The sequence below is a fragment of the Phaenicophaeus curvirostris genome, chromosome 16 (genome assembly GCF_032191515.1).
Source record: "Phaenicophaeus curvirostris isolate KB17595 chromosome 16, BPBGC_Pcur_1.0, whole genome shotgun sequence".
NCBI lineage: Eukaryota > Metazoa > Chordata > Aves > Cuculiformes > Cuculidae > Phaenicophaeus > Phaenicophaeus curvirostris.
This window is the reverse complement of record NC_091407.1, coordinates 10,843,927-10,870,387: the sequence shown is the minus strand read 5'-3', so window position 1 is coordinate 10,870,387 and position 26,461 is coordinate 10,843,927. Positions and strand designations below refer to the sequence as shown.

General features: G+C 37.3%; 1 protein-coding gene across 5 annotated transcripts in view; it reads left to right on the top strand.

The window, feature by feature from the left end:
* CLEC16A (C-type lectin domain containing 16A) overlaps nt 1-26,138 on the top strand; it is a 53,690-nt gene extending 27,552 nt beyond the window's left edge. The window contains exons 18-24 of one of the 5 annotated variants that reach the window (XM_069870557.1): nt 482-602; nt 7,499-7,650; nt 8,007-8,211; nt 8,834-9,004; nt 11,839-11,979; nt 16,463-16,582; nt 19,316-26,138. In XM_069870557.1, coding sequence (XP_069726658.1) covers nt 482-602; nt 7,499-7,650; nt 8,007-8,211; nt 8,834-9,004; nt 11,839-11,979; nt 16,463-16,582; nt 19,316-19,674 — 1,269 coding nt within the window. In that variant the 3' untranslated portion in view covers nt 19,675-26,138. Of the gene's footprint in view, nt 1-481; nt 603-7,498; nt 7,651-8,006; nt 8,212-8,833; nt 9,005-11,838; nt 11,980-16,458; nt 16,583-18,808 lie in introns of all 5 variants that reach the window. The other 4 variants (XM_069870561.1, XM_069870559.1, XM_069870558.1 and 1 more) reach the window with 4 other exon arrangements.
* Nucleotides 26,139-26,461: the final 323 nt, after the last annotated feature.

Sequence of the window (26,461 nt, the reverse complement as noted above, 5' to 3'; positions counted from 1 at the left end):
ACCCAAAACCTGTTTTTTTTCAAACTTCTAGACATCTTGTCTAGACTCAGCCCAAAAAGTTATTACAATTTTAACTTCAAAATATGAGAGTCTCTGAAGGTTGTTTGTGTAGTTGTGTAAAGGTATTGTAAATACAGTCAGTCTTAAAATAATGATTAAAAGAAAAAGTCCAAGATTGTTGGTTTTGCGTAAACAGCTCCTATGATCATTTGCCTATTGGTCACAATCTGTGTAAGTGCTAGGGGAATAAAAGCTCTGCTGTTTCTGCTTTATTGAAAATAAATAGCATGTTTCAACTTCTTCCACATCCTTTTTTAAGAAACTTTGAAATTACATTCTACTTTCTCACTTTAGAAAGTAGATTTACTGTATGACAACAGACGTGAGGGTTATGAAAGCAAGCATAGTTTTGTAAGAGTCTGTTAAAATATGTAGTACTGCATGCAGCAATATTTTAATACTATTTTTTTAATTTCTCAAGGCAATAAGAGTTTTCTTTATGCTCCGGTCGCTATCACTGCACTTGCAAGGTGAGCCAGAAACTCAGTTACCACTCACAAGGGAGGAAGATCTGATAAAGACGGATGATGTTCTTGACTTGAGTAAGTAGTCTCTCAATTTCCCAAATAGTTTAACATGGAAAAATTGCTGACTTTTTAACTCAAAAAAAAAAAAACCAACACCCAACGCCAAAAACGCCAGTTACCTGGTCTGTGAAATAATACAATCAGCCTTGGTAGAAAACTAGTCGTCTGCTGGATTGGGAACGCTTCTTGTGGTGTGAGTTTGGCTTTTTTAGAGAGATTGTTAATAAACATTCCAGGGTTTAAATATTAGCACATAAACAATTTGGAGACCTTCATCTGGTGTCTTGGTATGTTAGTTTTCTAGAGGGACTAGTCCCAGGAGGATTTTCTGCCGTTCTGTTTTCACCTATTCAAAATGCTCTTAAGCTGCTCGGGAATGGTAAGAGACTGGAGGGGATGACTCAACAGCTGCCCTGTGCTGTTTTACTGATACTGGGGTCTGGTCCTCATCATCCTTCCCTGGCCCTGGAGTTCTATTTTTTCCATTTTGCCTGTCATTTTGAAGGTGGAGTCTGGAAACTTTAACTCCTATTTTTGAGCAGGATGCTCTGCTATTCCCAAGGGGAATCGGTCGGTTATGTCCAGGAGAACCTTGTGATAACAGTATGAACTGCAGTAAGAAGCCTTACCCACTTGGAGTGTTGCAGTTGTATCTGTTCCTTAAGTGTGCTGTCCTTACATATTTAACTTTAAATACAGAGCATCCACATAGTGGTGGCAGCTCTATGCCTTACTGCATTCACATTTTTCTGATCTTTAAACACAGAAGGTTTTAGCTTTGTTTTGTGACCACAATATGCAATTACAGCACAGATTTTTCAAAGCATGACTGTTTCCATATACTCTAGCATTTATTAGTGAACAAAATTTTTTTCTACAGTTGACAGTTACAGAAGCTGTTAAAACACATTGCTTACCCCACTGTTGGTGGAAATAACCTGCATCAGAAGAGGGAGTAGATCACTCAGTCTGAGATCCCATATTTTGAACAGAATTCTAGTCTATTTCCAAAGACTAAATAAACTGAAAAAGACTCTAAAAAGCTCTTCCTATTGAGTTTTCTCATATCCTGTCTTTGAGTCAGACTCTCTTGAACAATCGGTGCCCAATATGGAGTTCCGTATGTTGGTTTCAAAAGACTTTTCTTTCCTGGTTAGCTGGAAAGGCAGACTTCAAGTTAGCAGCTGTTAGATCTGTTCCAAAGAAGTGGCACTGGTATCGTTGTCCACAGAATATGCTCATGTTTCATGTATTTCCTTGGGAAGAACTTTTGTTATCAGAAAATTGCTAAAATAATACTGCGTAGCACAGTTATTTGGATGTGATCCTCCTGTTTGGTCTTAACAAGTCACTTGCTAAATATCCATGATTATGGTGTTGGTGTTACATGTTTTTCCCCTGTTTTGTTCTGTTATTTTGAGTTTTTTTCCCAGCCTTTTTCATGGGACATGTACCTTTTTTCCTGCACCACTTCTTCCCATCCACAACACTACCTGCTTCTTGTTTGAAGTCATCAGGGTTGTTATTTTGTTTTTAGTATTTTTAACACTACTAGCAAATTCTCTGCATTAATTGTGGCCTTTGAGTGAAGTTCCCCATTTACACGTGCATCAGTTTATGTATTTTGGTTGGTAACAATTCCCAAATTGCTTATTACTGATCTGAAGTAGTACACTTGTGAAGTTTTATTGTGTGTGGGAGCTTGAAGGCAGTTTCCATTTCAAGTCTCTTCATTACCTGAGAAAGAGAGAAAAGGAAGTATCAACATTTTGGCATAAAGCATATGGGATACACACTGCTACTTAGGTGCCACAGGGACGAGACTCAGCAGATGGCAAATGTGACCCAAAAAATTATTGTTGTTTACCTTTCTTTAATTATCACTTTGGAGGTTACTTTTCTCCATGTAACATATTTTTCTCAATCTATATTATTACAATGCTTCTTTTTAAATTTTTTTGCACGCTGAGATCCCTCCAGCATTTGTGATCATTCATATACCTCTGGTGTCAAGAAGAGGGAGAGGTTAATAAGATCCTGTAATTATTGCAGCTACTGTCTTGATTTTGAAAAACCCTGCAAAAGTTACCTTAGAGTAATGGTCTTTCCCCTCCCCTGCCTGCAAATGCAGCGCTGGTGTTTATGGGAGCTTGATGAGAAAGGGTGAAGTTTCTTGTAAAGAAGTGGTTTAATATCGTGATGCATGTATGTTCTTTGTAAACCTCTAAGTGTAGTTGCAAGGTTGTGAGCACTGTATATGACTGCAAGTTTAGAAATGAGTCAGGTATTCCTGAAGATTCATTCCATATTGCTGGGTATGCTGCCACCACAATGATATGTACTGTTACTTTTCAGTATTGTTTTTTGCTGTAATTAGTTTTGACGCACTTATGTGATAGTTGCCTGCCTTAGGCTGCATGTGAGTTCATGGGTGTCTCATGTAGGTGGCTTCTTTAAACTTATTCAGCAGCTTGCTGGCAGCTCAAATTAACAGCCTCTGTGCTTGGTTTTAGGCTGCTGATTCTGTTAAGGGACAGGGTTTTAAATGCCATGACACAGAAGTAAGTGATGGTAACTTTAAAGTTGTTATTTCTTCGCTAAAACTGTAAAAAAAGTCTCCTTGTTGTCTCTCTCTACCAAGTACACGGGTTTTATAAAGGCTGTCATAGTGAACTTTGTTTACTGAGATGTGAGGAAAAAAGCAGTCAGGTTTTGCACATTGCCACGGATGGAGGCTTTGCAGCATCACTGGGCAGCCTGTTTTCGACCACCTTCACAATAAAACATACTTGTTAGTTTTTACCCCACAATGTTTTTGTGGAATTTCCTGTATTTCAGTTTCTGCTCAGTGCTTCTCGTCTTGTTAGTGGATGCCACTTCATCTTTATTCCTCCCAAACATGTATTTGCTTGCAGACATTGATAAGAGGTTTTATTGTAGGGCATATACATTTTTTTTCCATTAGGCTGTATTCCCTGGAAGGTATATATCTTTTGAGTGCTTATCTAGTTACTTCACAGCTCTCTTCAGTGAACATAAACAGTATGCTGTTTTCAGGAAAATGAAACTTAGCTCAGTTCATTTGCCTAAGTGGCATTTACTTGAAAAAAACTGCTTAGGCAAATGAAAGCTTCATTCTGTAGCTTATTAAGAGATTTCACTGTGGGTAGATTACACATTTTTAATTGTTAATTCTTGTGAATATTTTTTAAAAAGACTTAATTTCAAGACTGTGTTAAGTATGCTAAAAGAGATTTTGTTTAGTTTTCTTTACACTGATGTTTGGGATTTGTCTATCTCATTCCTAAGCATGTTGTCATATTTGAGGAGAAGAGAGTAAGCCAAAATGTAGCACAGGTGCATGACCAGAGACACATCCAGTAATTTCAACCAAATGTGCCGTGAGCTTCTACCTAGGTGTTCTCACAATCTGTTGCATTCTTGATGCCAAATCTTCTGCATAGTCTTTTCAGTTGCTTGCTCCACAAAGGGTAATGCTGTATAACAGACTGATCTCCATTCCCCTGATTTCATCAATAATGGCACTTCTGGAGTGGAATACCAGGATTTTCCAAATTTAACACATGCTTTGTAGGTTTTATAGTGTATAGTTGCTAAGCTTTCTTCAGAGGTGAATGAGTGGCATTTCCTTCTCACTTTAACAAGTGAGGTATTGCCTTAAGAAGAGATTATTTCAGAGCAAGACAAGCGTACTTCTCCTGATAAAAATTTAACTGTTCTCAGGCTACTGTCCTGTTATGAAGACCTGCGTCTAAAACAAGGTCTTTTGTCATTCATCATGCTTGTGCAGAAAGTTTTCTCCCCAGAATTTTTTTTTGATTTGCTGTTTGGATTGTCGTATTCAGGAGTTCATTACAGATTCTGTCCGGTTGAGAGATTTGGCATGTGTGATTTCCTTCAGAGAGAGCCCTCTGCTATCAGAGCATGGCCTCAAGCTCCGTCAGGGGAGGTTTAGGCTGGACATTAGGACAAAATTTTTCACAGAAAGGGTCATTGGGCACTGGCAGAGGCTGCCCAGGGAGGGGGTTGACTCACCTTCCCTGGAGGTGTTTAAGGGAAGGCTGGACAAGGCGCTGAGGGGCATGGTTTAGTGATTGATAGGAATGGTTGGACTCAATGATCTGGTAGGTCTCTTCCAACCTGGTTTTTCTATGATTCTATGATACTAACAGTGGAATAACATTGCGTTTCTTCAGTTGTCAGTGTTGTCATCCCTCAGACACCAAAGTTTATTTATATGTATATATATAACTTAATAAACAATGCAGTTCATTTTTTTTCTCTCTGTAATGTCATATGTAGAGGATTTCTGTAAGATGTTTAACTTTTTGACGTGGTTTTCATAATACCAAAGCAAATACCGGTGCATTGGATTGATTGATTGATTTGAAAACTGATCTGCCTGAACTTTATGCCAGTGTTAAAAACCAGATGCTCATTGCAAGCAGAAAATGAAGCTTTTATTAGTTCTCATCTGATGCAGAATCCTGTGGGATTTAGTTAAATAGAAATGTCAGCTTATTTTCCTGTATATTTCTGTAATATTTTTATAATGCATTTTAAGAGACTAAATTTTTTTTTTAAAGGCATCTATTTAAATGCTTTTTATATATGCATGCATACACACACATATATGTAGGAAAATATTACATATACACTTAGGTTAAAAAAATACTGTTTGAGCAAAAATAGCCAATCATTTTAGGTTCAATCTTTGTAGAAGGCTTTCACATTTGATTTTGTATTCCTACATCACTGTAGGTGCTAGTAAACACTAGTCTTGAGCATTTTACAAATGGTTGTGAAACACTGAGGTGAATGTGAAAGTTTCATGAGATTCTGACAACTACATTTTTTCCTAGCCTACAGGTGTGGGGTGGTGAGTACTAGCACCCATGGTGTGAGAAAACTGAATATGTTCAGTATGCTTGAAACGTGATAAGCATCTGAGAGGCAATTACATCTTTTATAAGGAATTCCAGCAGATATTCCTTTTAGATGCCAACATCCACTTGTTCCTGAATATCATTAGGAGGCAGGATATTTTGTGGACTTAATGGCATCGCTCCTGTAGTGTGTATGTTGTTCACATCTTAGATTTATTTGTGGTAATTTGAAAGAGCTTAATTGGACTGTTTTGCTTGTGTGCCAATAGTTAGTTATTTAATGTTTTACTTGTGATAGTGTTTTCTCTGTTAGATTTATAAGTAGTGTTCTGAATAATTTTTAAAATACACCTGCCTGGTAGGAACAAGTGCTGACTTTGTGTTTAATAAGATGGTATCTGTTTAGAAAATTATAATCAAGTTATTTCCTAGGCTGTATTTCCTAAGAGTTGTATTTATCTTGAAGAGGATCTGGAGAAATCTTGAATCCTCATCTTGGACATTTAATGTCCAAGCAGGTTACAAGCTTTATTTTGCATGAGCAAAAATTAAGCATTGTTGTTAATCTCAGAAATGATACTACACTTCTTTACAGCAGTGTCACATCGATAAGCCATTGAGTCTATTGTTGACTTTAATCCCCAGATCAAATTTCAACAGTACTGAAGTTTACTGGGGTTGAAATTCTTTCATCTAATGCGGTTGGGTCTGTAACTGTTTTATAGCATAGCGGTAAAGTATTCTCAGATCAGTTCACTGGAAATGTGTTCAACCACACTTTCTCTTCTGGTTTTGTCATGAAAGGTAACTGTACTTTATGACCCTTCAGCAGCTGTGAACTAGAAACAGTCATGCAAATGGGGTACATTCAGTTGTATAAATACTAAAGGTTCCTGTAACTGTTGCTTAATTAATGAGTAATTTTCCTTTCTGTTCTTTCATAACCTTTTACAGTAATGCTTTCCTTTAAATTCTGCCCTTCGGGTTCTATCCTTTAGTACATTTCTTTAACTGGGCAGTTGAATTTGTACAGCACTAATTCCAAGCATTTTAATCTCCTTGCTGTTGTACTAAAAGCTGTATAAATACTGGACAAAACCAAGTATTAGAGAACTTCATAGATGTGTTTGATGTTACAGCATATGTACTGAGATTAGCAAAGGTCTGCTGGGAGATGTCAGTGCCAGTTTATGGGGTGCTCAGTAGACTTCAGCTGGTGTGAAGAAGGCAATTTAGTCACTTTTCAAGAATGATGGGTTTGAACCGCAACAGGTGCAGTGAGAGGATGCAGGAGGATTAGGGAATGGTTAGTGACTTTGAGGTCTGCATTTTGGGGCTTGTTTGAGGGGTCTTAGAGTAATGGCTAGGAGAAGGTTTATTCGGTATAAATTAATAAAATGGATGAATAAAGGAAAAAATGTCACCTGATTTAATAAATACTGGCAAAAACTTGATACAGTTTACTTGGAGAGTTCATATAGCCTTGAAGTTGAAAGGCTTCCAGCAGTCAGAATAGTCACGTTTCAGGCCTGTGTAAATGTAGATAGTTTCAGAATTGAGCCTAAGTTTACACTGAGGTAGGTGTATTTGTCTGCAGAGGTGTGGAACTTATCTATGGTCTTCCCACAAGATTTTTTGAGACTTCTGCTTAGTGATAGGAATGAACACTTGCGATTTCACCCTTGGGATGAAGTGACCTTTTAGTATAAAAGGTAATGAAGGTGGCAGGAGAAAGCAAGGTGGGTATAATACACATCTTATGGATAACTTGTAAGGTATCTGAACCACTGTTGTCAAAATATCTCCCGCCCTTTCTATGTGATTGTATGAGTAAATATGATAGGGAAATGTAAAATATATTTTTTAAAAGCAAACATGCATAACTTTAAACATGTGTTGTAAAGATTATTACAATTTTATATATTAACTTTTTATGTTACATAAAACAACCAAACTCCAGAATCCTTAACTTCAGTAGCTATGTAACTTTTTTCCTTCCTTCAGATAACAGTGATCTAATTGCTTGTACAGTCATAACAAAGGATGGGGGGCAAGTTCAGAGATTCCTGGCTGTGGATATTTACCAGATGAGTTTGGTTGAACCGGATGTTGCCAGACTTGGATGGGGAGTAGTTAAGTTTGCAGGCCTTTTGCAGGTAAGAGCAGTTTTAATCTGGGTGATTACTTTCTCTCAGTTGAAAATCTACGTGTATGTTGGATAACTAGTAATGGCAATATTAGCTTATATATTTAAGCTTTGTACTACTCTTCCACGTTACTTCCATTACTAGTCTCTTTTCTAGTGCCTGCCTTTAAACTATTTCTGGTTTTCTGAAGTTTACATAGCTAACTAGAGGCACGCTTGAAAATGAGTTGACTTCCCCAGTGTATATTAGACTGTCTTCATTTGAACATTAGTGGAATATTCATAGGGTTTTCTTTCAATGTTGATATTTAATCTATAATTTTAAAATACTGTTTCATTAGCTACTTTCCTTCTCTTTCTTTTTAGGATATGCAGGTGACAGGAGTAGAAGATGACAGTAGAGCTCTGAATATAATAATTCATAAGCCTGCCTCCAGTCCTCATTCTAAGCCCTTCCCTATACTTCAAGCTACATTTATTTTTTCTGATCACATTCGCTGCATTATTGCAAAACAGCGTCTTGCAAAAGGCCGTATCCAAGCTCGGCGTATGAAAATGCAGAGAATAGCAGGTGAACAGTTATTTTGAATTTATACTGAGAAATGAGACTTATATGTCGTAGCAAGCCACTCTATAACATAAGGATGTGTAGGAAAAATATAAAAAGTAGTGTGCCACAGAAAATTAACTACTGTCTAGCTTCCAAGCAATAGGTTTTATTTGAGTAAAATACATGGTTTCACATTTGATGGTAGATACATCAAAGAAAGGATGGAAAAAGAAGGAATCCTGTGTAGATACCAGTGAAAATCATTTCACAAAACTCAGCGTTTCTCTTTAGCTGAGATTCAGTGATTCAGATTTCAAATATTTTAAAATTTTTTAAATAATGCCTATGGGTTGTTTAATACAAGGAGATTACCGTAATCCTTTTTTACTCCTCCACTGTGTTCTGAAGCTTCCTTACTGTGAATTGTAGTGTGGGCAGCAATGGTAGAAATAGTTGCCAGAAATATTGTTTCTTTTTTTCTAGTGCAGCTGTATCTTTAATTAAGAGGTAAATGCAAGAAAGTTATGTTAAACAATCTGTTTTAATCTTAAGATCCTGAGCGAACTATCGATTTTAATTTCACATATTCTTCCTTTTATGTATTTTTGAGTAACAAAAATTATGAATTTTGATTTAAACATAGCTCTCCTGGATCTTCCTGTTCAGCCTTCAACTGAGGTTGCTCTGGGTTTTGGACAGAGCTCTGCAGCTGCAGCACAGCACCTTCCATTTAGATTTTATGATCAGTCACGCCGTGGTAGCAGTGATCCCACCGTGCAACGCTCCGTTTTTGCATCTGTTGACAAAGTTCCAGGTAAGACTAGCATTCATTACCAGGCGGTTCTGGGTTTGTGGTTTGTATCTGCAAAATCTGAACTGTAACTTGTGTAAGCAAAGGAAAGCTTCCCATCTCTATTTCTGAACGCACAACTCCAGGATGAGGCTTAAGGAAAAATTTACTTCTAAAGAAACAAGTGATACTTGGGTGTTTATTCCAGGTGTGTTGTGAGCAGTACATCTATGGCAGTTTTCCTGGATACACTGGAAGTGTCTTGTCTTTGCCACCTTTTACAAATTGAGTTGAAGTCATGCTTCACATCATCAGTGTTTATGCAACGCTCCTGTCAGGCCTGCATAGTGCCTAATCTTTCTGTTATGATTATTTTCTCAACAGGTTGTAAAAATAGCTGGGATACTGTGCACTGCTTTGTTTACCTTAAAGCTAGCGAGACAGGAAAGGGCCACAGCTACTCCTAGAACATTAGTTTGGAATTGGCATTAAAGGAGTGATTCTAAATCAGTGAACTCTTCAGTCTTTTGTTTCCTTATTTTCTGTTTAACAGATTTACTTCTCTACAAAATTGTTTGTTTTTTTCCCAGATGGTGAACTTTTCTCCTTTTGGATTGAGTCATTTTAAAGCTGAATCTCATGCAGCTTGGAAGTACTTAACTCTGCTATATTATACAAAAAGATGCAGTCATGTAATCGCTGCAAATCATTTCACAAAACTTAGCATTTCTCTTTAACTGTGATTCAGTGATTCAAAATTCAAATGTCCTGTTTAGAAAGGATATGTTCTGTTGCCTTAAGACTCAGTTGGAGCTCAGCGTGCCTCAGTCTGGGGAACACAAATCATAAATGCATTTATATTGCGGATCAAGTTTTTCAGAAGACTTTCCCATCATGCTGTGTACACTTGTATTTCCTTATTTGGCACAACTTCCATGGAAAAGGTGTGGTTGAAAGGATGCCAGTGTTACTGTTTCAGAAACAGCCTTCTGTAAGATGTATGCTTGTATTAATAACAAGTGACTTCATTTGCTTGGGATGGGAGGGTGAGGGTGGATATTGAGGGTGGCGTCATGTGGTAGTTTGTTCAAACAATCGCGTTCTTACTTTGAATTCCAGAAAATTGTGACTTCACTGTAAACATGTGCAAAAAGTATTTTGAGGCTTTTCTTTTATACCATGTATTGGAAACCAGGCACAGAATGTGACATATTTCAAATGCTGCATTTTTGAAATACATTTTATGATAGCCTGTAATATGACAGAAACAGATTAACTTATATCTGATTATAAAGTAAATACCAAATGCCTCTTCCTTCTCCTTGTACCTTCACTAATGAATGAATGAGGTTTCCTGGTGATTTTCATAGGAAGCTGTTTGTCTTTGTAGTGCTTACATAAAGTTCTACATATTTCACTGGAGAACACTTTATTGTAGTCAAACTGTGCTTCACTTTGCTTTGTTTCCTGGTCCCAAGCTGAAAGTCTGTTTTTAATGCACTTCTTGATGTCTGGGGGTGACAGAGTGAGGGTTGTTATAGCTTAAAACCAGATTTTGTGCAAGATGGATGAGAAGTGACAAGAATGTAACAGACCAGGCTTTAGAACATACCTGTTAATACTCTTTAGAATAAGTATGGGTTATAGGGGTGCAGTGAGATGACTGCCCTGATAAACTGAGCAAGTCTCATCAGAAAAGAGCAGAAGCAAAATACTTTGCTTGATCAATTTTATCATCATGAAGTCGTGACCATGAATATACTTTAAAGTCTATTTTAGGTTAATAGCCTTTGCCAGAATGTTGGAGTATTTTAGGGGTAGTTTAGTTGGCTGGACTGTTCTCTATCTTATATATCCTATATCTTATATAGATTGCATCGTTTTCAAAGAAACAAGCAGATCTGGTAGGTGTCCGGTGAACACAGGTCTCACTGAAAATAAATAAATAATCACTTCTCCAAGAAAACTCAAATTTTGGGTTCAAATACCAGCTGTATGCTGAGATTTATATGCTCAATGTATCTTAAGGGAAATCTTAACGATTTCCTGCAAAATGAACATCTAAATATTTTAACAGATGTGGTTGCTTTCCTACTGAGAGAATTTATTTCTGCAGCAAAAATCAATCAATAGATCTCTCTTACCATTTTCGCCATTCCTAATACCTTAGTGTATGACGATGATGGTAAGATTCTGGGGAGGAAATGTTGGAAAAAGCCTTCTTGTTAATATTAGCCATTGGGAGCAATGTCAGTCTAATAATTCCTCAAACTCTTTACATTGTAGTATTAGACTGAAAGTCAGAAGAAGAGTTACTTAGGAAGTGCTGTCAGGCTTTGTATGGACTTTTTTAGTTTTCTGACTGGGAAAAGCTTCACTTGTTAGAAGGTGGATGAAATCCAATGCCAGCATTAGATTTGATTGACTAAAATTTTCTTAAATTTTTATCTCCTCCATAGAAAATTGTAGTGCAGGCCTTCTATCTGAGAGTTGTTTTGTTCGCTTCTGACTTAATGATTTTCCTTATCACATTAAGATTGGTGACCCGTTAATGAATATATTAAAAATAAGTTTTGACATGTTTTAACTGTTTTTACAAGCTCTGTTTTAAAATGTTTTCAATCCCATAACCTCTACTTTCACTGTTGATCAGCATTTGTAGCATGCTTTTAGTAAGATACGTTCAGATTTTCAGGCTTCCAAGATGAAGGTGGAAGAAGGTGCATCCTTTGGGTCACTACATGAAATTAGCACCACTTCGGTCCAATATTTATTCTTACATTTTCTCAATTTGTTCATGTAGGTTAACTCTTTCAAGCTAATTATTAACTCATAAACTTCTTCATACCATTTTGCAGGCTTTGCTGTAGCCCAGTGCATAAATCAGCACAATCTGTCACCACTCTCATCGCCCTCGCCTTCCAGTGGCAGCACAGGGCGCTGTGATTCAGTGACTGCCAGCTCAACGTCCACTCCTTCTGCTGCACAAAGCCCATCAGGTATTAAATCACAATTTTCAGCCTAGGTACTAAGGGATGTAGAGTAGTTTATTGTAAAAGTAAGTTACTGTATTACTGGATTAAAATAAGGCTTTTTAAGTTTTTTAGATCACTTGATCATTCAACTAAACCAGTTGAAGTTTATTGTGGTTTAAGTTTTAATGATCTCTTGTGCTTTCTGGAACTCTAATAAGTACTTGGCATTTTTCAGCAGTGATTTTAAGTAGCGATGAAATAATGTCCTGCTTATCTACCTTGTCTCCTAGTATATAAAATTTAAAACGTTGGGTTTGGGTGGTTTTTTTTTTTTTTAACTGAAGTATTGCCTTTCACCATAGTGGATAAGTTGATCTCCATATGAAGTGACCTTTTTTGAACTTGTTTTGTATGTTTATCTGATACTCATGTTAATTTGTAACAATGGGCCAAGTGCGAAATACTTGAAAATAGTTATTTAGGATGTTAATATTGTAAAACTTTTGCAATAATGCTCTTCTGGCTGGACACCACCACGTTTGAGGAGACTGTTTAATTGGTGCAGAAGAAGCTGCCATATACATAGGCTGATGGTATAACTTGCGCAAATGTAGCTACCCTGTGTTTGTGTTGGTCAGTATATTTAGTGGTTACATTTGTGCTGGGACTTCTTGTTGCATTAGAATCTTTCATTCCTCCTTTTTTTGTGTAGTGTTGGTAGAGATTCTGGAAGTGGTGTTTGTTTAAAGCGCGAATTAGGTGTGAGGTAAAGCCTCCAGCTGGAGACTAAACAGGAAGTAAATCTTGAGGGGTACATACTGGAGGGTTTTCATGTTAGAAGTGACCTACTCTGCCTCATTTTGGTTACAAAACAATAGAAGTAACTTGATTCTCAAGGCCTTTTCAAACAGCCCCCGCATTTTATGTCACTTCCAGTGTTGATCTTAGGATCTAAGAGCACTGATGTAGATGCTTTAGCAAGTCTGGTGGTGAGGATACAAGCATGTGCCCTACCACTATAAGCGTATTTCCGCTTCAGCAAAGTCAGTGGAAATGAACAGGAGCATCTGTAGCAGCTACCTCAACCCCAAGTCAGCAGCTTGCACTAACCTGCTGCAAGGGGATGATTGAGCTCAACTCCTGGATTTTTGTTCTACTAACTCTGCTTGGAGAGCAGAAGACGGTGACTGTATGTGTTTGAACAAGTGATTCAGTGCAATAGGACAATGAACAGTGGGTACTGAGCACGCGCATCTAATCTGCATGCGGCTTAGGGAATTTGCTGGGGACCATATTTACTCTGACCTTTAGGACGAAGCATCCCTGCCATGCATGTGGTTGCTTGAAGGACCAATTATTCCTTCATGCACCTGTTGCTATTAATATTTGAAGTGTATTTGATACATAATTGCACCATATCTTACAATTTGGCTTCCTTGTGAAAGAATCTCATTAATGCACAGAAACTGTTCCTAAAATCAGGCTACTAAAGCAGTGAGTGTGCTAATTCTTCAAAGTTGCTCTACTGGTCTGAACCAAACTACTAATGTAGTTGCAGCCAGTCATGAATAAGTAATGTTTTAAGTAGTTACGGCTGAGTGGCTGATGGTGTGTCAAGGTCCTTGCTATAGACTAGAGAGGATTCTGAAATACCCTGAGCTGGGACCTTGGGGATGGGAGCATGGTAAAGGTTTTTTCCAACCCAGGGAGATTTGTTGACACTCTTTGCTAATCTTCAGTGTCAGATCATTACTGTTGTTCATTCCTTGGAACAATGTTTCTGCATTAACTGATTTTACCAGTTTACTGCAAGTTTGTAATGAATATTCTCATGAGTGTCCTCCCTCTTATAGTATCTATACATAGTTGCCATCTATACTGGAAACAGGTGCATGACCATGGAAGAGATTGGTATATCCAGATCACTGTTCTGTAGGCATCTCTATGAACAGAAGTGCACTGCTGGAATTAGCAATAGTCTCTTGACTGCTCTCCGTGTTATATCGGGTCTTACTAACCTCTCAGCTGAGTTATGGAAACTGATGGGTATTCACCACTTCAATGTAAAACAATGTGATTTTCCCTTAAGCTGTCAAGGACAGTTGAAACTAAACTGCCTTACTCTGCTATGAAGCAGAAAAGTAGGCTTACATGATGTTAATTGGCTTCTTCAAGGAGTAAGTAGCTGATGAACAACAAGCAGTTACTAAAATCTTCTTTTTGTCCCGGCGTAGCACTTGAATGCTGCCACCACTGTCACATGTGAATTCCCCTTGTTCTCCATTCCATTTTAAATACAGTCATGTGAGCACACATGCGTGTTCTCTGTCGCTCCCTCCTTCCCTGCTCCCCTGTTTGTTCTGGCAACCACTCAGGTTGTTGCCCATGAAGAACATCCAGGGTTGCTCAGGAATTTCAGTCAAGAGGGCCAGACAAGATAAAAGGGGAGATGTTTGTGGACTACAAGGAAAATAGCTCAACTGCCTCCTTAAGAGCAACGTCTTAAACCAAAACAGCTGTTCTACTGTAAACTTGTGATTATGGTGTCCTAGGCTACTGCCTGTTGGTAGATTTAAACTGTTCAGTTATATATTTGAGATGGTACTTGTAATCTTCACAGGGTTGTTTCAGGAAATATGATTTGAAACATACACACTGACCTTTACATAAAACAGTGATAGATGAGGAGAAAATATAGACTAATTGTGTAATTGTTACTGGAAAGAAAACAGTGTTACAAGATAGAATAGATATTAGTGGCCAAACAGTAAAAGAGCTTTCAAAAATTTATCACAGGAAAATAAATCATTTTCATTTGATGTTCCATAAGAATACTTTACTACCTAACATTCCTACTTTCATTGAACAATCACACGATATCTTAATATGAGGAGGGAGGTTAACTTAGCTTACATAAGATCATGACTGCTGTGCACATTCCAGTCATCGTTAGGAGAACAATGGTTGTGTTAACTGTGTTGTCATGAGTAAACTCTTTTGGTTTCTTGCTATCCTGTCTAATAATTGTCACAGTGCTTAATGGCACAGATATTTTAAAGCCTTACAGCTCCCTCATTTGCAGTACCTGGGAATTAAGTTTGGCCATTTTTGAGATCTCTGTTCCTTAAAATTGGGGGTGGGGGGAAGTCATCATCCTTTAAAGAAAGCAGAATCCCTAGCAAGACAGAAAAGCAATATCAGGTTCTGCAAATTCTGCTGTCTGGTTGGGGTTTTTTCTCTGTATTTACTTTTATTTTTTTTTAATTAACATGTCCATTTGAACTGTTGCTATGCATAAGATAAAAATGTTCTTTTGCTAGGCCGATTTTAATCAACCCTCTGAGCTTAGAATACAGTCTCTTCTTGGCTACACTTGCTGGAACTGTGCACTTGAAGTGCTTATTTTTTATATATGCCAAGGATTAAGATAAAGAAGCACTCTTACTGTAAGTTAGCAGTCTTCCAGAATTATGCATGTGTAAAGTCGTCTATACTGTATTTTATCACTTTTTAAGTAGTCTTAAGCTTTAAAATGCAGTTGGCTTCAATACTTAAGAAAATGTTTACATTGGAGCAGCAGATATTGAGGACTTCAGAAGACATTGATCTTCTACGCCACTTCTGCTGTATTTCACACTTCTGCCAGATATTTATGGTGAAAGGTCTAAAATAAGTACAAAGAGCTGTTCCTTGCTGCAGAGAATGTATTGGATTCCAGTCTGTGAGGTAAAATGTATGTATTCCAAGGAGAGGATGATTTATGAGGCACGGAGTACCTGTAAGAGCAGTGCCTGCCGTCTTACTGAAACCGTCCCTGTCTCTTCCCTCTGTAATCAATAATGTGAACGTGGGTCAATCTCTTCTGTTCTATGATGCTAGTATTTTTCTAACTAGGTGAGAAAGTACTTTTGTTTCTAGAAGGTTTCTTTTCTAGAAACTATCTATGCACCAAGCATCATCATCTGAACTGCTGCTATCGTTTAAAACACTGTTTGGCCAGTTCATATCATAGAATCGTAGGACTGAATGGTCTGAAGTATTGCCATCTCCATGGTAGCGCACCTCTTATAATCTATGGCCAGTGTAAATCAGAATAATTCTGTGTCACCGGAATTCATGATAAATAGCTTCTATTAAGATTTTTAAAGCATGTGAGTAAATAAATGCCTACGAGCCCCTCCTCAGTGTAAGTGCTGTTGGTATTGCAAGACATAGCCCTAACTGTCATATGAACATTTCCAGATAGGTAAGTCAAAAAATCAAGTTCAGTTGAACTCGTTTATTTGTAAAGAGTTAATACTTCTGCCTTCAGAAGTATTTCCCAAACTTACAAGGCTTTTGGTGTGGTGTCAAATTGTATTCAAGATACCAGCAGTTATGGATGTGTCCTTGTCACTTATTCTTGTTGCTACTCTAACATTTATCCTTTGTCTTCATTCCAGTTTCCCTTGCTTGTTTCATTGTTAAAGCCTTTGTATGATATATCGCTGTGTTTTCCTCTAGTAAGGTCTGGCAGGAAAGGACGTCGGCGGGTGTTTAGTCTGTCGGAGGCTGACAGTCACGGTGGACACTGGGTTTAGGTCTTCAAGCAGCAGCTGCAACAGAAACTCACGCAATATCAATTCAGGCAGGTTCCTCCATAAGCTTTCAAAAGCCCTTAACAGTTACTAGAACGTATTTGGTTTTCATGCTGACAGCAATGACAGCGAGGTAGGAAACTGAAGAAAACATCATAAATGTTTGTCTCAACTGTTTCTTGGGGGAGAACTGTAAAGCAATAATCAGCTGTTTCTGAAAGCCTCATCTGTAGTTGCTCCCATATTTCTTGGCTCTCTTGCCTAAGATGGAAATTGTGAAATCAAGCCTCCAGCTTCAAAGCAGCTATGTCTTCATTTGCACAGGGGCAGCCATGGCAGTAGTGGAATTTAGTAAGCACAGGCTCCTGAATGGACAGTGATGCAGGTATTACACTTGGCTGGCAGCAAGAAATCTATTTATAACTTGGGTAAAATGGACAAGCATTCAGCATAAAACTGTCCTTGGACTGTGGTGGCACAAGCCTAGTATTTCTAAGGTCATCACACTCAGGCAGATGGTTTCATGGGCTGTTTAATTGCCTGAAGAGGAAAAGTAGACGCAAAAGAGGTGGAAATATGCTTCAGACTATCACCTTATTTAAATAAGCTGGTTTAAGTTGTATCTAATTATTTTATTTTTGTTTTTTACTATCATGACATGAAGGTATTTTATTCTTCTGATGTGATATTAATACTTTTTTTTATCTTTATAGATTTACTTTGCATCTTTTCACTTAATTTCCTGTTACTTATATTTTTGTTATTCTTTCATAGCATATTGCTCTACAATTTAGTACACTTCTCTGCAGGTTACTTTCATTCTCTCCTTTTCCTGTTCTTTTCCTGTCATCTTACACTAATAATTATCCTTAACATAAGTCGGTGTAGCAGAAGGAGAGTGATTTGATTTGGATTTTTTTGCTGTAACGATAATCTTGTTAGCATTCTAGAAGTGCTGAAAAAGATCTAAGGTTGCTTTACCTTTTAGGTAGTTGTAGAGAGCAATGAGGTCAAGTGAAGTAGCAGAACTGCAATAGAAATGTGCATTCTTGAGCAGAGTGCCATTGATTGGTAATACTTTACTTACCAGAATGTCTCAGGTGTCTGAATCCTGAATTTTGGTGAATATTCATGCTATAATTAAGATAAAAAATAATCTTGGCAAAGAACATTTGTTCTTTAAGTTTTAGAAATTCAGAAAGCAAAGTCACCATAAAGAGACTCACTGTTTTGTGCATACTTAAATGTTAGTGTTTATCTTGGAATTCAGAGAAATGAGGCTTTATTTCAACATGTTTAGCAGTTCATTTTGCATGCAAGTCTTGCATCACTTCCTCTGTTATCAATGACTGATTCTCATTAAAGCTTCTTGACAGCTAAAAAGAATCTACAGTTACTTTGAATCTGTCCTTATTTTTCAAATATCATTACTGATGTCCTTTTATTTAAAAGGAAACTTACAATCTGTAACTTTCTTTCTAGTAAAGTGAGAATCTTAGCCACTGATTCAGCAAAAAGTAAAATGGATTTGTTTTCTGAAGTGAGGATACACCTTTGTTTGGGGTTATCTTACCAAAAAGGTCAAAAACCCGGTAGTTTTACTGTTATCCCACTGATATCTTACTGATTCCCATTCCATTGTCAGCTTTTCTTTGCATTTTTTTGTGCCTTATGTTCATGCTTTCTATTCTTTTACAGGATTAATTGGAATCATATTGAAACTTAAATATCTTTAAGGTCACTGTATATTGAAAACAGAACCTAATGTTTAGCTTTTGTATTCACTACATTGCCTTGTAGACTTCTCTGCAGATTCCTGTACACTTGAACACATGCTGTTTCTTATAAGAGCTCTAAAAATGGTCTGTCTTGAAGCTGGATACCTGTTACTTTAATGGAACCTGTTATTCTACTCTGAAAAGAGAATTACCCTGACTTTTCTGGGCATACTTGCTCATATAAGGTGGTGTCGCCTCATCCAGTCTGTTGACTATCCTTCTGAGCCAAATGAGCAGCCTATTTCATAGTTGGCCAGGATTTCATGGGGGGAAAGGACAGTAGAAATAGCTGTTAATGTTTTCTTTTTCATTGTGTGGGAAGGTGTTGTAGCATATTAGTTTCCTGTGGTACGTAATCCTTATTCCCAGGTTTACCTGTCTTGTATGCTCCGTGTTTAGGAGAGCACAAAAAAAATCGTGTAACATAAACCTGTGTGAAAACCAGGAGCACCTTTCAGTTACAGTAAGCACCTTACTCTGCTTCCTGTTCTTCCATAGCTCTGCCTTCTGTGGTTGAGATGTCGCCTAAAGGTGAATCAAGAGAATGAAATGAGAGAATGACTTCCAAATTTTAGTAAGATACAAGCCACCTCTTGGGAAAACTCCTTATACAGGGGTTCTTTTTGGCTTTTGTTTCTGCAGAGCTTCCTGGTATGGAGTGGCTACTCGGTCTATACTAAATAATGGAGAGGCTTTCTTAGTCTTCCCCTGAATTTCCTCTCTCTAGAAATATTTCTGATATTGCTGCATGTTCTGTTACTGAGTGTGTAAAATTTTCTGTTTCCTAATTTGAACAGATTCCTGCTGGTATTTTATGTTATGTTATACCTTCAAAATATTTTTTTACTTCTAATTACTAAAAAGTGAATGTGTAAGCATAGCGCTTCATGGAACTACATTTTCCACACAATTATTCTTAAATATTTGTAAATAATAGTATGCTGTTAGCCTTAATGTACGTACTAAGTGGAATATTGATTGTTTCTTGGTGTTTTCTTTTATTAGATGATGCTTCAGCTCCAGAGCAGCCTCAGATGACCATTTCTGGTCAGATGATCTTTTCTGGTCAGACGATGTTGACTGATGAAACCCTTTCAGCTGTCTCAAAGTCTAGCAAGAATGCTGTAAAAAACAGTGACATAGAAACAGCAAACCTGTCTCCTAGCCTGATTCCTGCACAGCAGCCCACGATATCATTAATAACACATGACAATACAGATGCACTGAGTGTAGAGTCGCTTACACTGGTGCCACCAGTTGATCCACACAGTATTCGAACATTCAGCTGCATTCCTCAGTCCTCTTTGCAATCTGAAGTTGAAGTTTGCAAGGTAAAAGAGGTAGAGGAACAATGTTCTGACTGAAGTCAACTTGCATACTGTGACAGACAGTGAAGCAAATGCAACCAAATACTTTGTTGTTTTTTCTTTGGGAGTGCGGATACTTCTTGAAACCTTAGAGGACATAGGGTCCCCAAGAAGACACACATCGATGAAAGAGAATGTAGGCAGCTTTAGGAGTAGATGCTCAGAATATTTAAACTGGAGAATTAAAAAAAACAAAACCAAACTACTTTTGAATCTGGACTAGTTGTTTCTTAGCAATTTCTGTTAAACAAGAACATGAAAGTATTTCAGAGCACTTCCTTTCTCTCTGTTGTAGAGTTCCAGCTGCAGGAACAAAGTTAATTGTATAAAGTCTACAGTATTATGGCAAAGTGAAGAAGTTTTTGGATACCTGGCTTCAGAATATTGTATCATTACTTCTCTGAAACTGGAGACATACCATTGACCAGAAAAAAAAAGTCTTGTGGTACAGAGATAACATTTCCGTTTGAGACATGGTATGTTTTTCAGTTTGGTTTTTTGTTGCTGGGATTTTTTTGTTTGTTTTTAAATCCTGATCTTGTTCATCTTTTGGATGTCTGCATGATACCAGCAGGCTTGGCCACTTTCAGTGTTGTCTTCATAGGATTCCAGACTTCAGCGTTGTTTTCCATGTGTAATATTTATGTCAAGGTTTGATTCAAAGCAAGATTCATATAAAAAAATATTAAAGATAAAAGCTTGAAATTTAATGACAAATGCTTATTCAAATTAACATAAGGGATTTTCGAGACTACTTTAGACTTTGCTTAACCAGCTACAAAGGAATGTGAAATATTTTTAAGAGGTTGCTGTAGCTTGTTTGTTCGCTTCCTATAGTTAAATGGCTGCAGGAATGATGATTTCCTTTCTACTGAAGGACAACTTCTAGAAGCAGACAGAAGCAGTTTTACTCTTAAGGAGCTTTTTAAATTTGTCATCTTCATGTAGGAAGAAGGTCACCGTATCTAACTGGTAATTCCTTTGCAAGTCTGAAACTCAAAAGGAGAGGTATCGTGTAGTTTTTTTCCTGTCTGGGATAGTATCACAGTTAAACAGCATTGCTACATATAAGTGATTCTGAGTTTATGCTTACCTTACTTTGCTTCCTCAAACCTGATGCCAAGTTGACAGAAAGTACCGGAAAAGTGTTGATTGAAGTTTAGAATGTTGTTTACTGATTTCATATGTAATTTAACATGAATAGAATTTAAGATTTCTTATCACTTTTAATTTGTGCTGATTTAAATTAATAGTCAAATGAGCAGATTGTAATTATTGGTCTGCATATAGCATTGAGTCCTTTCTGGCTCTCAAAGATTGAAACTTACTATTTACTTGGTATTGTGATTTCAGTCAGCAGTGCAATCTGTTTCCTCATTCTGTTTGTAACATTTATGTCATACCAAGTAGGTGAATCTGAAAAGTTTTTACCTACATCGCAGCCTTTTATTGTACCTCTTCCTGGCTGTCAGATGGAATTCTTAAAGTGATTTTAAATGTTATATACAAGATTGACTAATCCACAAGTACAGCTTTGCTTGCTGTTCCCTTCTTTTTCTTCATGTAATAACTTAACCTTTGTAAAACATGTATATAAGGAGTTTGCCATTAGGCACCAGCAGTTTTATTTCTTTTCCTATTATGTGCAGTTCTGTTGATTTCTAGTCTTCTGTGGCTTCTACTTAGTCTCAGATTAAATTAACAAATATTCTGACCATTCCAGAAATTAATTCTGAGAGTTAGGTCTTCTCAGCACTGCTATGGGTGTGGGATGAGACTTTGGCACTGACGGAGTAAGGTGCTACCCTTTTTTTCTGGTCATACTCTTAAGGTGGGTTTACACAGAAGTCACTGTTGCGGGTAACTTAAGTGTACCTGAACAACCTAGTCATTGGCAGAAACTGGGGCACGGGGACCACGTATATTTTTATTAGCTGAACTGATGGCAGTCTTAACTTCTTCTGGTATATTGCAGCATTGCACTGGAGCAATATTCTGAAGATCATCATAAAAAATGATGCCTTACTTAATTTGAAAGCATTTTATGTTAGTTGTTAACCTGAAGTCTTGACCTAGATTACACAAAATGCCATGGTGCAGGCTGAATTCCCTTAAATAGAATTAGTTTTAGACAGGAGAACCTTGATCTGTATTTATCTAATTTCAAATTCAATTCTCACGAGATCAGGACCATGCACAAGGAGTCTCTTTAATGGATATGCTTCATCTCACCCTTACAGCATACTGCATAAGAAGTGGGACAAAGGGGAAGAAAGCTGACTTTGTGCTTTTCGTTGCCTTTGAGTGGCTTGAAGTCTCATGACCAGTTGTCTGTTTAAGAGCGTCACAGGAGGTGACTGAGAGAGATACTGTTATTAGGAAAACAAAAGACTAGGTCTGCTGTCCAGGCCGCTGCTGGTAGAGCCTGGCTAGTCAGGGGGTCGTAAGGTGTGTATCTTTTTAGCAGTTCTATCAAAGGTTCTCTGCAAAAATGGAATTAAATTAGGAAAGCTCTAAACAGCACCAGCATTACTTAGTGTTGTGTTATATAAATGCTGCAAGTGGTACAGATTAACCTAAGTCTCTGAATGGCTATGCCACAGAAGCTATTGATTTTTTACTTATTTGCCTCTAATATTAAGGCATACGCATATACCGTTTGACTCTGCTGCATTAGGAGACTTCAGAATATAAAAGCTCTGGAGATGCTGAAATAATCTGTCATCGGCAATCTTTTATCTCTGCAACTATGGTGTTACTCAGCTACAATTCCTTGAAGAGTATCATATCTATCTCTCCCTTATCAGAAAAACTCAAGGTCTGTTTCCTTATCCCCCTTTCACTGTAAAAAGGAAGCTCAACCAAGAAAGCATTAGCACATCAGCCACAACTGTAATTTTTTTCTAAACAGAAGTTGATTTGAGTCAGTGTATCATTACCCTTTTTAACCAAATCCGAGCACTAAGTTGTGAGTGAGAGCAGTAGCTGAACAGTTGGTCATCGAAAAGGTTATTTCAGTGTAATACGGCAGAGGGGAGGTAGAATCGCTACCTAAAATAAATATAGCAATGTTACAGAACGAAATGCCAAAATTTTGGAGAGGTGCTGAATACTCACTGTTTGCTTGCAAAAGCTGTTCCTATCTTGAGCCATATTCTGTTAAGATAGAGCAGTTCTATTATTATCTTTCTGAGAAGAGAAGCCAAAGAAGCCAAGACATGGTGAATGGTACTTTGCTATTTTATGGTCTGTATGTCTTGTTTTATCAAATTTTACCAAGATATTACTTGTTTAACAGACTGTGTTGCCATCAGTATTAGGTCTCACTGCCTCTTGCTGGTCCCCTTTGCTTTTCTGTCACCCAGTGTAGACAATGAACAAGACTCAAGTTTTTCATTTATGAAGAGGGTAATGGCAACATACACTTGGTTATTTTATAAAGAAAAGGAGGGAGGAAACATTAGTGCCCACTTCTAAGGTCTGCTTCACCATAGAAGTAATGCTGACAGTATAAAATTTGTGTGCAAAAATGAATTGCTTTGGAGAAATTCTTTGATATAGAAATGAACCAGAGGTTAAGCTTCCTTCACTTCATTTTACAAGCTGTGTGGATGAAACCAAATTCATTAGAAATGTGGTCACATATATTAATACTAAAAGCTGGTTTCTGTGTGTGAAGTCATGAATTGTATGCAATGTGAAGATTGAGCTCATTTGTTTTCTCCGCTGCAAATTCTTGATAAACTAAAATTCTGACTTCTCTTCCTTAAATTAAGCTGAGTTTAAAAAAAAATTACACCTGTTAAAGAAGCTCCTCAACGTTCTTTGCTTTGCAACACAGTTGGAATTGTCCTTGTAGTCAGTTGGTGAGGAAAAATTGGAAATACCTTCTAGAATTGATATTCTTTCACAGTTGATAAAGGACAGGTATGTGACATTTAAAAACTCTTCTTTCGTATTCAGAATTTAAGACTCCAGTCTAGATCAGCATTCAGGCTTTAAGTCAACGTCTAGTGATTCATATGAACCCGTTGCCCAGTAGAGACAGAATACAGGGGGGAAGTAGTGTTCCTTTGTGGATTTGAAGTATTCTTTTGCGTAAAAATTTAGCTGATGGCTAAAACAGTTTGCTTATAGCAAAATTAGCAATATTTAGGACTGAAATTACTGTGGGTTTTGTTTCTTTTTTTTAATTAAACAAGTGTCCTGGGATGATGACTTTGAGCAATCTAGGAATCCAATAAAGGACATTCGGTTGCAGGGCAGTTAGTAGCAGTTAATGTAAGTGTAAAACTGTAGGCTTGAAGACATAGGTAAGCTATCAGGCAAGCAGGTGTAAGTATGAAACCATTTCATAGAAGTAAACATTTGAGTCATGTGGTGCTGTGACTGATCAAGGTGACTCTTCACTGTAGATATTATAGGTAAATAACTAAAGAACAGCCTAATGAATAGTTTCACTAACCTGCACATAGTACTCTTCAAAAGAAAAACCCATCCCTGCTAAACATTCTGATCTTGTCTTCACTAACCAGCTCAAGTTAAATGGGGAGTTGTTTTTAAAAGCATCACACGAGCGGCTGTCACCTAGGAGTGGCATTCCTGTTTGAGTCCTATAGTTGAGTCAGAGGTTTGCCGTGAGACATCGCGTGTGGGCATCAGTGAGATCTAGGCATTTTGCCTCAAGGATAATTAATCTTCTTGATTAGTCTCCTGCTTATTTTCAAACACTCTGATGTTAGACATCTAAATATATGTTGAAAAATTTCTTCCTGTTGCTGTCTTTCTTCCTGAAAGAGGACTTTGGTACAACACTGTTTAACCATCACTGATCTAGGATATCACTAATCTGGACACTGCACTTCTGTGACTTCTGAAGTCTTTGGAGTGGTTCTCCTTTGCTTGCCTACTCTGTTGCTCTGACCTTTCCTAACATTTGCAGCATGAATTAGAAACATATAACTCTTACTTGCTCCTGTTGGCTTCTGCAAAGCAGATGGTGATCCCAGTGTGGCTTGCTAGGGTGGGATATTTTTAAGGGGTGGGATGGGGGAAGTGCTTGTGGTTATTTTTTGAGCAGGAGTAAAGACATGGGAGATGCAGTTCTGGACTGAGCTTCAAACAGAAGGTTCTTTCATATGGAAACTTATTTTTATATTACATTTGTACAGAATTTTCCCTATTTTGATCTCCTAAAATTTTTAGATTTGCGCATTGCTCAAACTTGGTTTCTTTTGCAATATGTTATAAAATGTGTATTTTGTTTGTTAATGTATTATAAATGTACAGCTAAATTTTGATTGTCTAATAAATGTGCACTGTGGTGGTATTTGGTTTGTTTTTCTGGTAACTTAAATTCATTGGTTCTTCATATGAAAAGAAAAACGTGAGTCATTGTAACTGTCTTGTTAGAATAAATAAACGTGTGGAGTGCATTTATTTAAACGAATAGCTTAAAAGGGCTTAAAGCAGGTAATGACTAAGAATACTTGTGCTTGACAAAATATATAGTGTTCCCAGGATTCTTTCAAGATTCTGATCTTAAAATACATGAGATTTTTTTTTCATCTTTGTCTCCATTACTTTTGGTTATGGGTGTTCACGCTGAAGTAAATTTAAGACATAGTAATTGCAAGCTGATCACTTGAGTATCTGAGGAGATCAGAAGGTGTGAGGTTTTGTGTTCGGGAGTATTTAAGGACTAGCTATGGCATAAATATTTAGAATGAGCATTAAGATAATTTTGAAAAGGATTGAGAATAGATTCAAGCGTGCAAATGTGCAGACTAATTAGAATTTTTAGGAGCTTTGTTTTGCCCTGCATAGCACAGAATAGAACATTGTGTTACAACTCTAGGGGACCTGCTGGAAGCATTTTAATCTTTAGGGATAATTTCAGGCACCTCCACGTGTGAATAGGTGTATTGATATTTTTGTTGCAAAGTTGTTACTCCGATTTAGGCTGTTCTGCCAGTTTGATTGTTTTAAGTGCAAAGAGAAGGAAATGTATTTTTCTAGAATATTGAATGTACTTGCGATTTAAACACTACATAAAGCGTTTAATGACCATGAATCTCCTCCTATGAAATATGTTTGAATAAAGTTGTGAGAAATGTCCTTCATTTGGAGAAAAAAAAGCCCAAAGACAGCCCCAATTGAATTCCGAAATGTCTTTCTGCAGGCAATAAGTATTAATTATTTAATGTAAGTTTTATGTTAGACATTTAGGGTATATGTGACAATATCTTATGTTAAATTAAAGAAAAATGTAAATAAGTGTCTGGGAAGGGAGTGAAATGAGAAAATATTGGTGTATGTTTCTGAAATCGAGATTTCTATAGCTGAGTCTGTATTTGCTGGCATTAATCGTGTGTCATGGCTGTTGTACACTGGACAAGAATGAACAATAGACCTTTCTTTGTAAATGAAACTCGGCAATAAAAATAGTGTTACTATGAAAACTTTCTTCCCTTTCGTGTTCTCTTGCTGGCTTGCTGCACAAGGACATTCAATAACAGTGAAATGTAAAATTTGCAGCAGCTTACTTCTGTCAAGAAGGATGGTGTGTGTTTGTGAATGTCAGGCATGTTAATCATTAAGATGAAAACTGAAATAGCCAAGGTATTTTTGCATTGTGTATGCAGGAAAGACATAGCTTGAGAGAGAGAACAGAAAAGAAGCCTGTAGAAGTGATGGAAAGTAGATGAGACCAAGGGTTAAGAGTGGCTGGGCAACATTTAAAATGTCTGTGAACCACTTTGAAAGTGCCTGTCATGTGTGATTT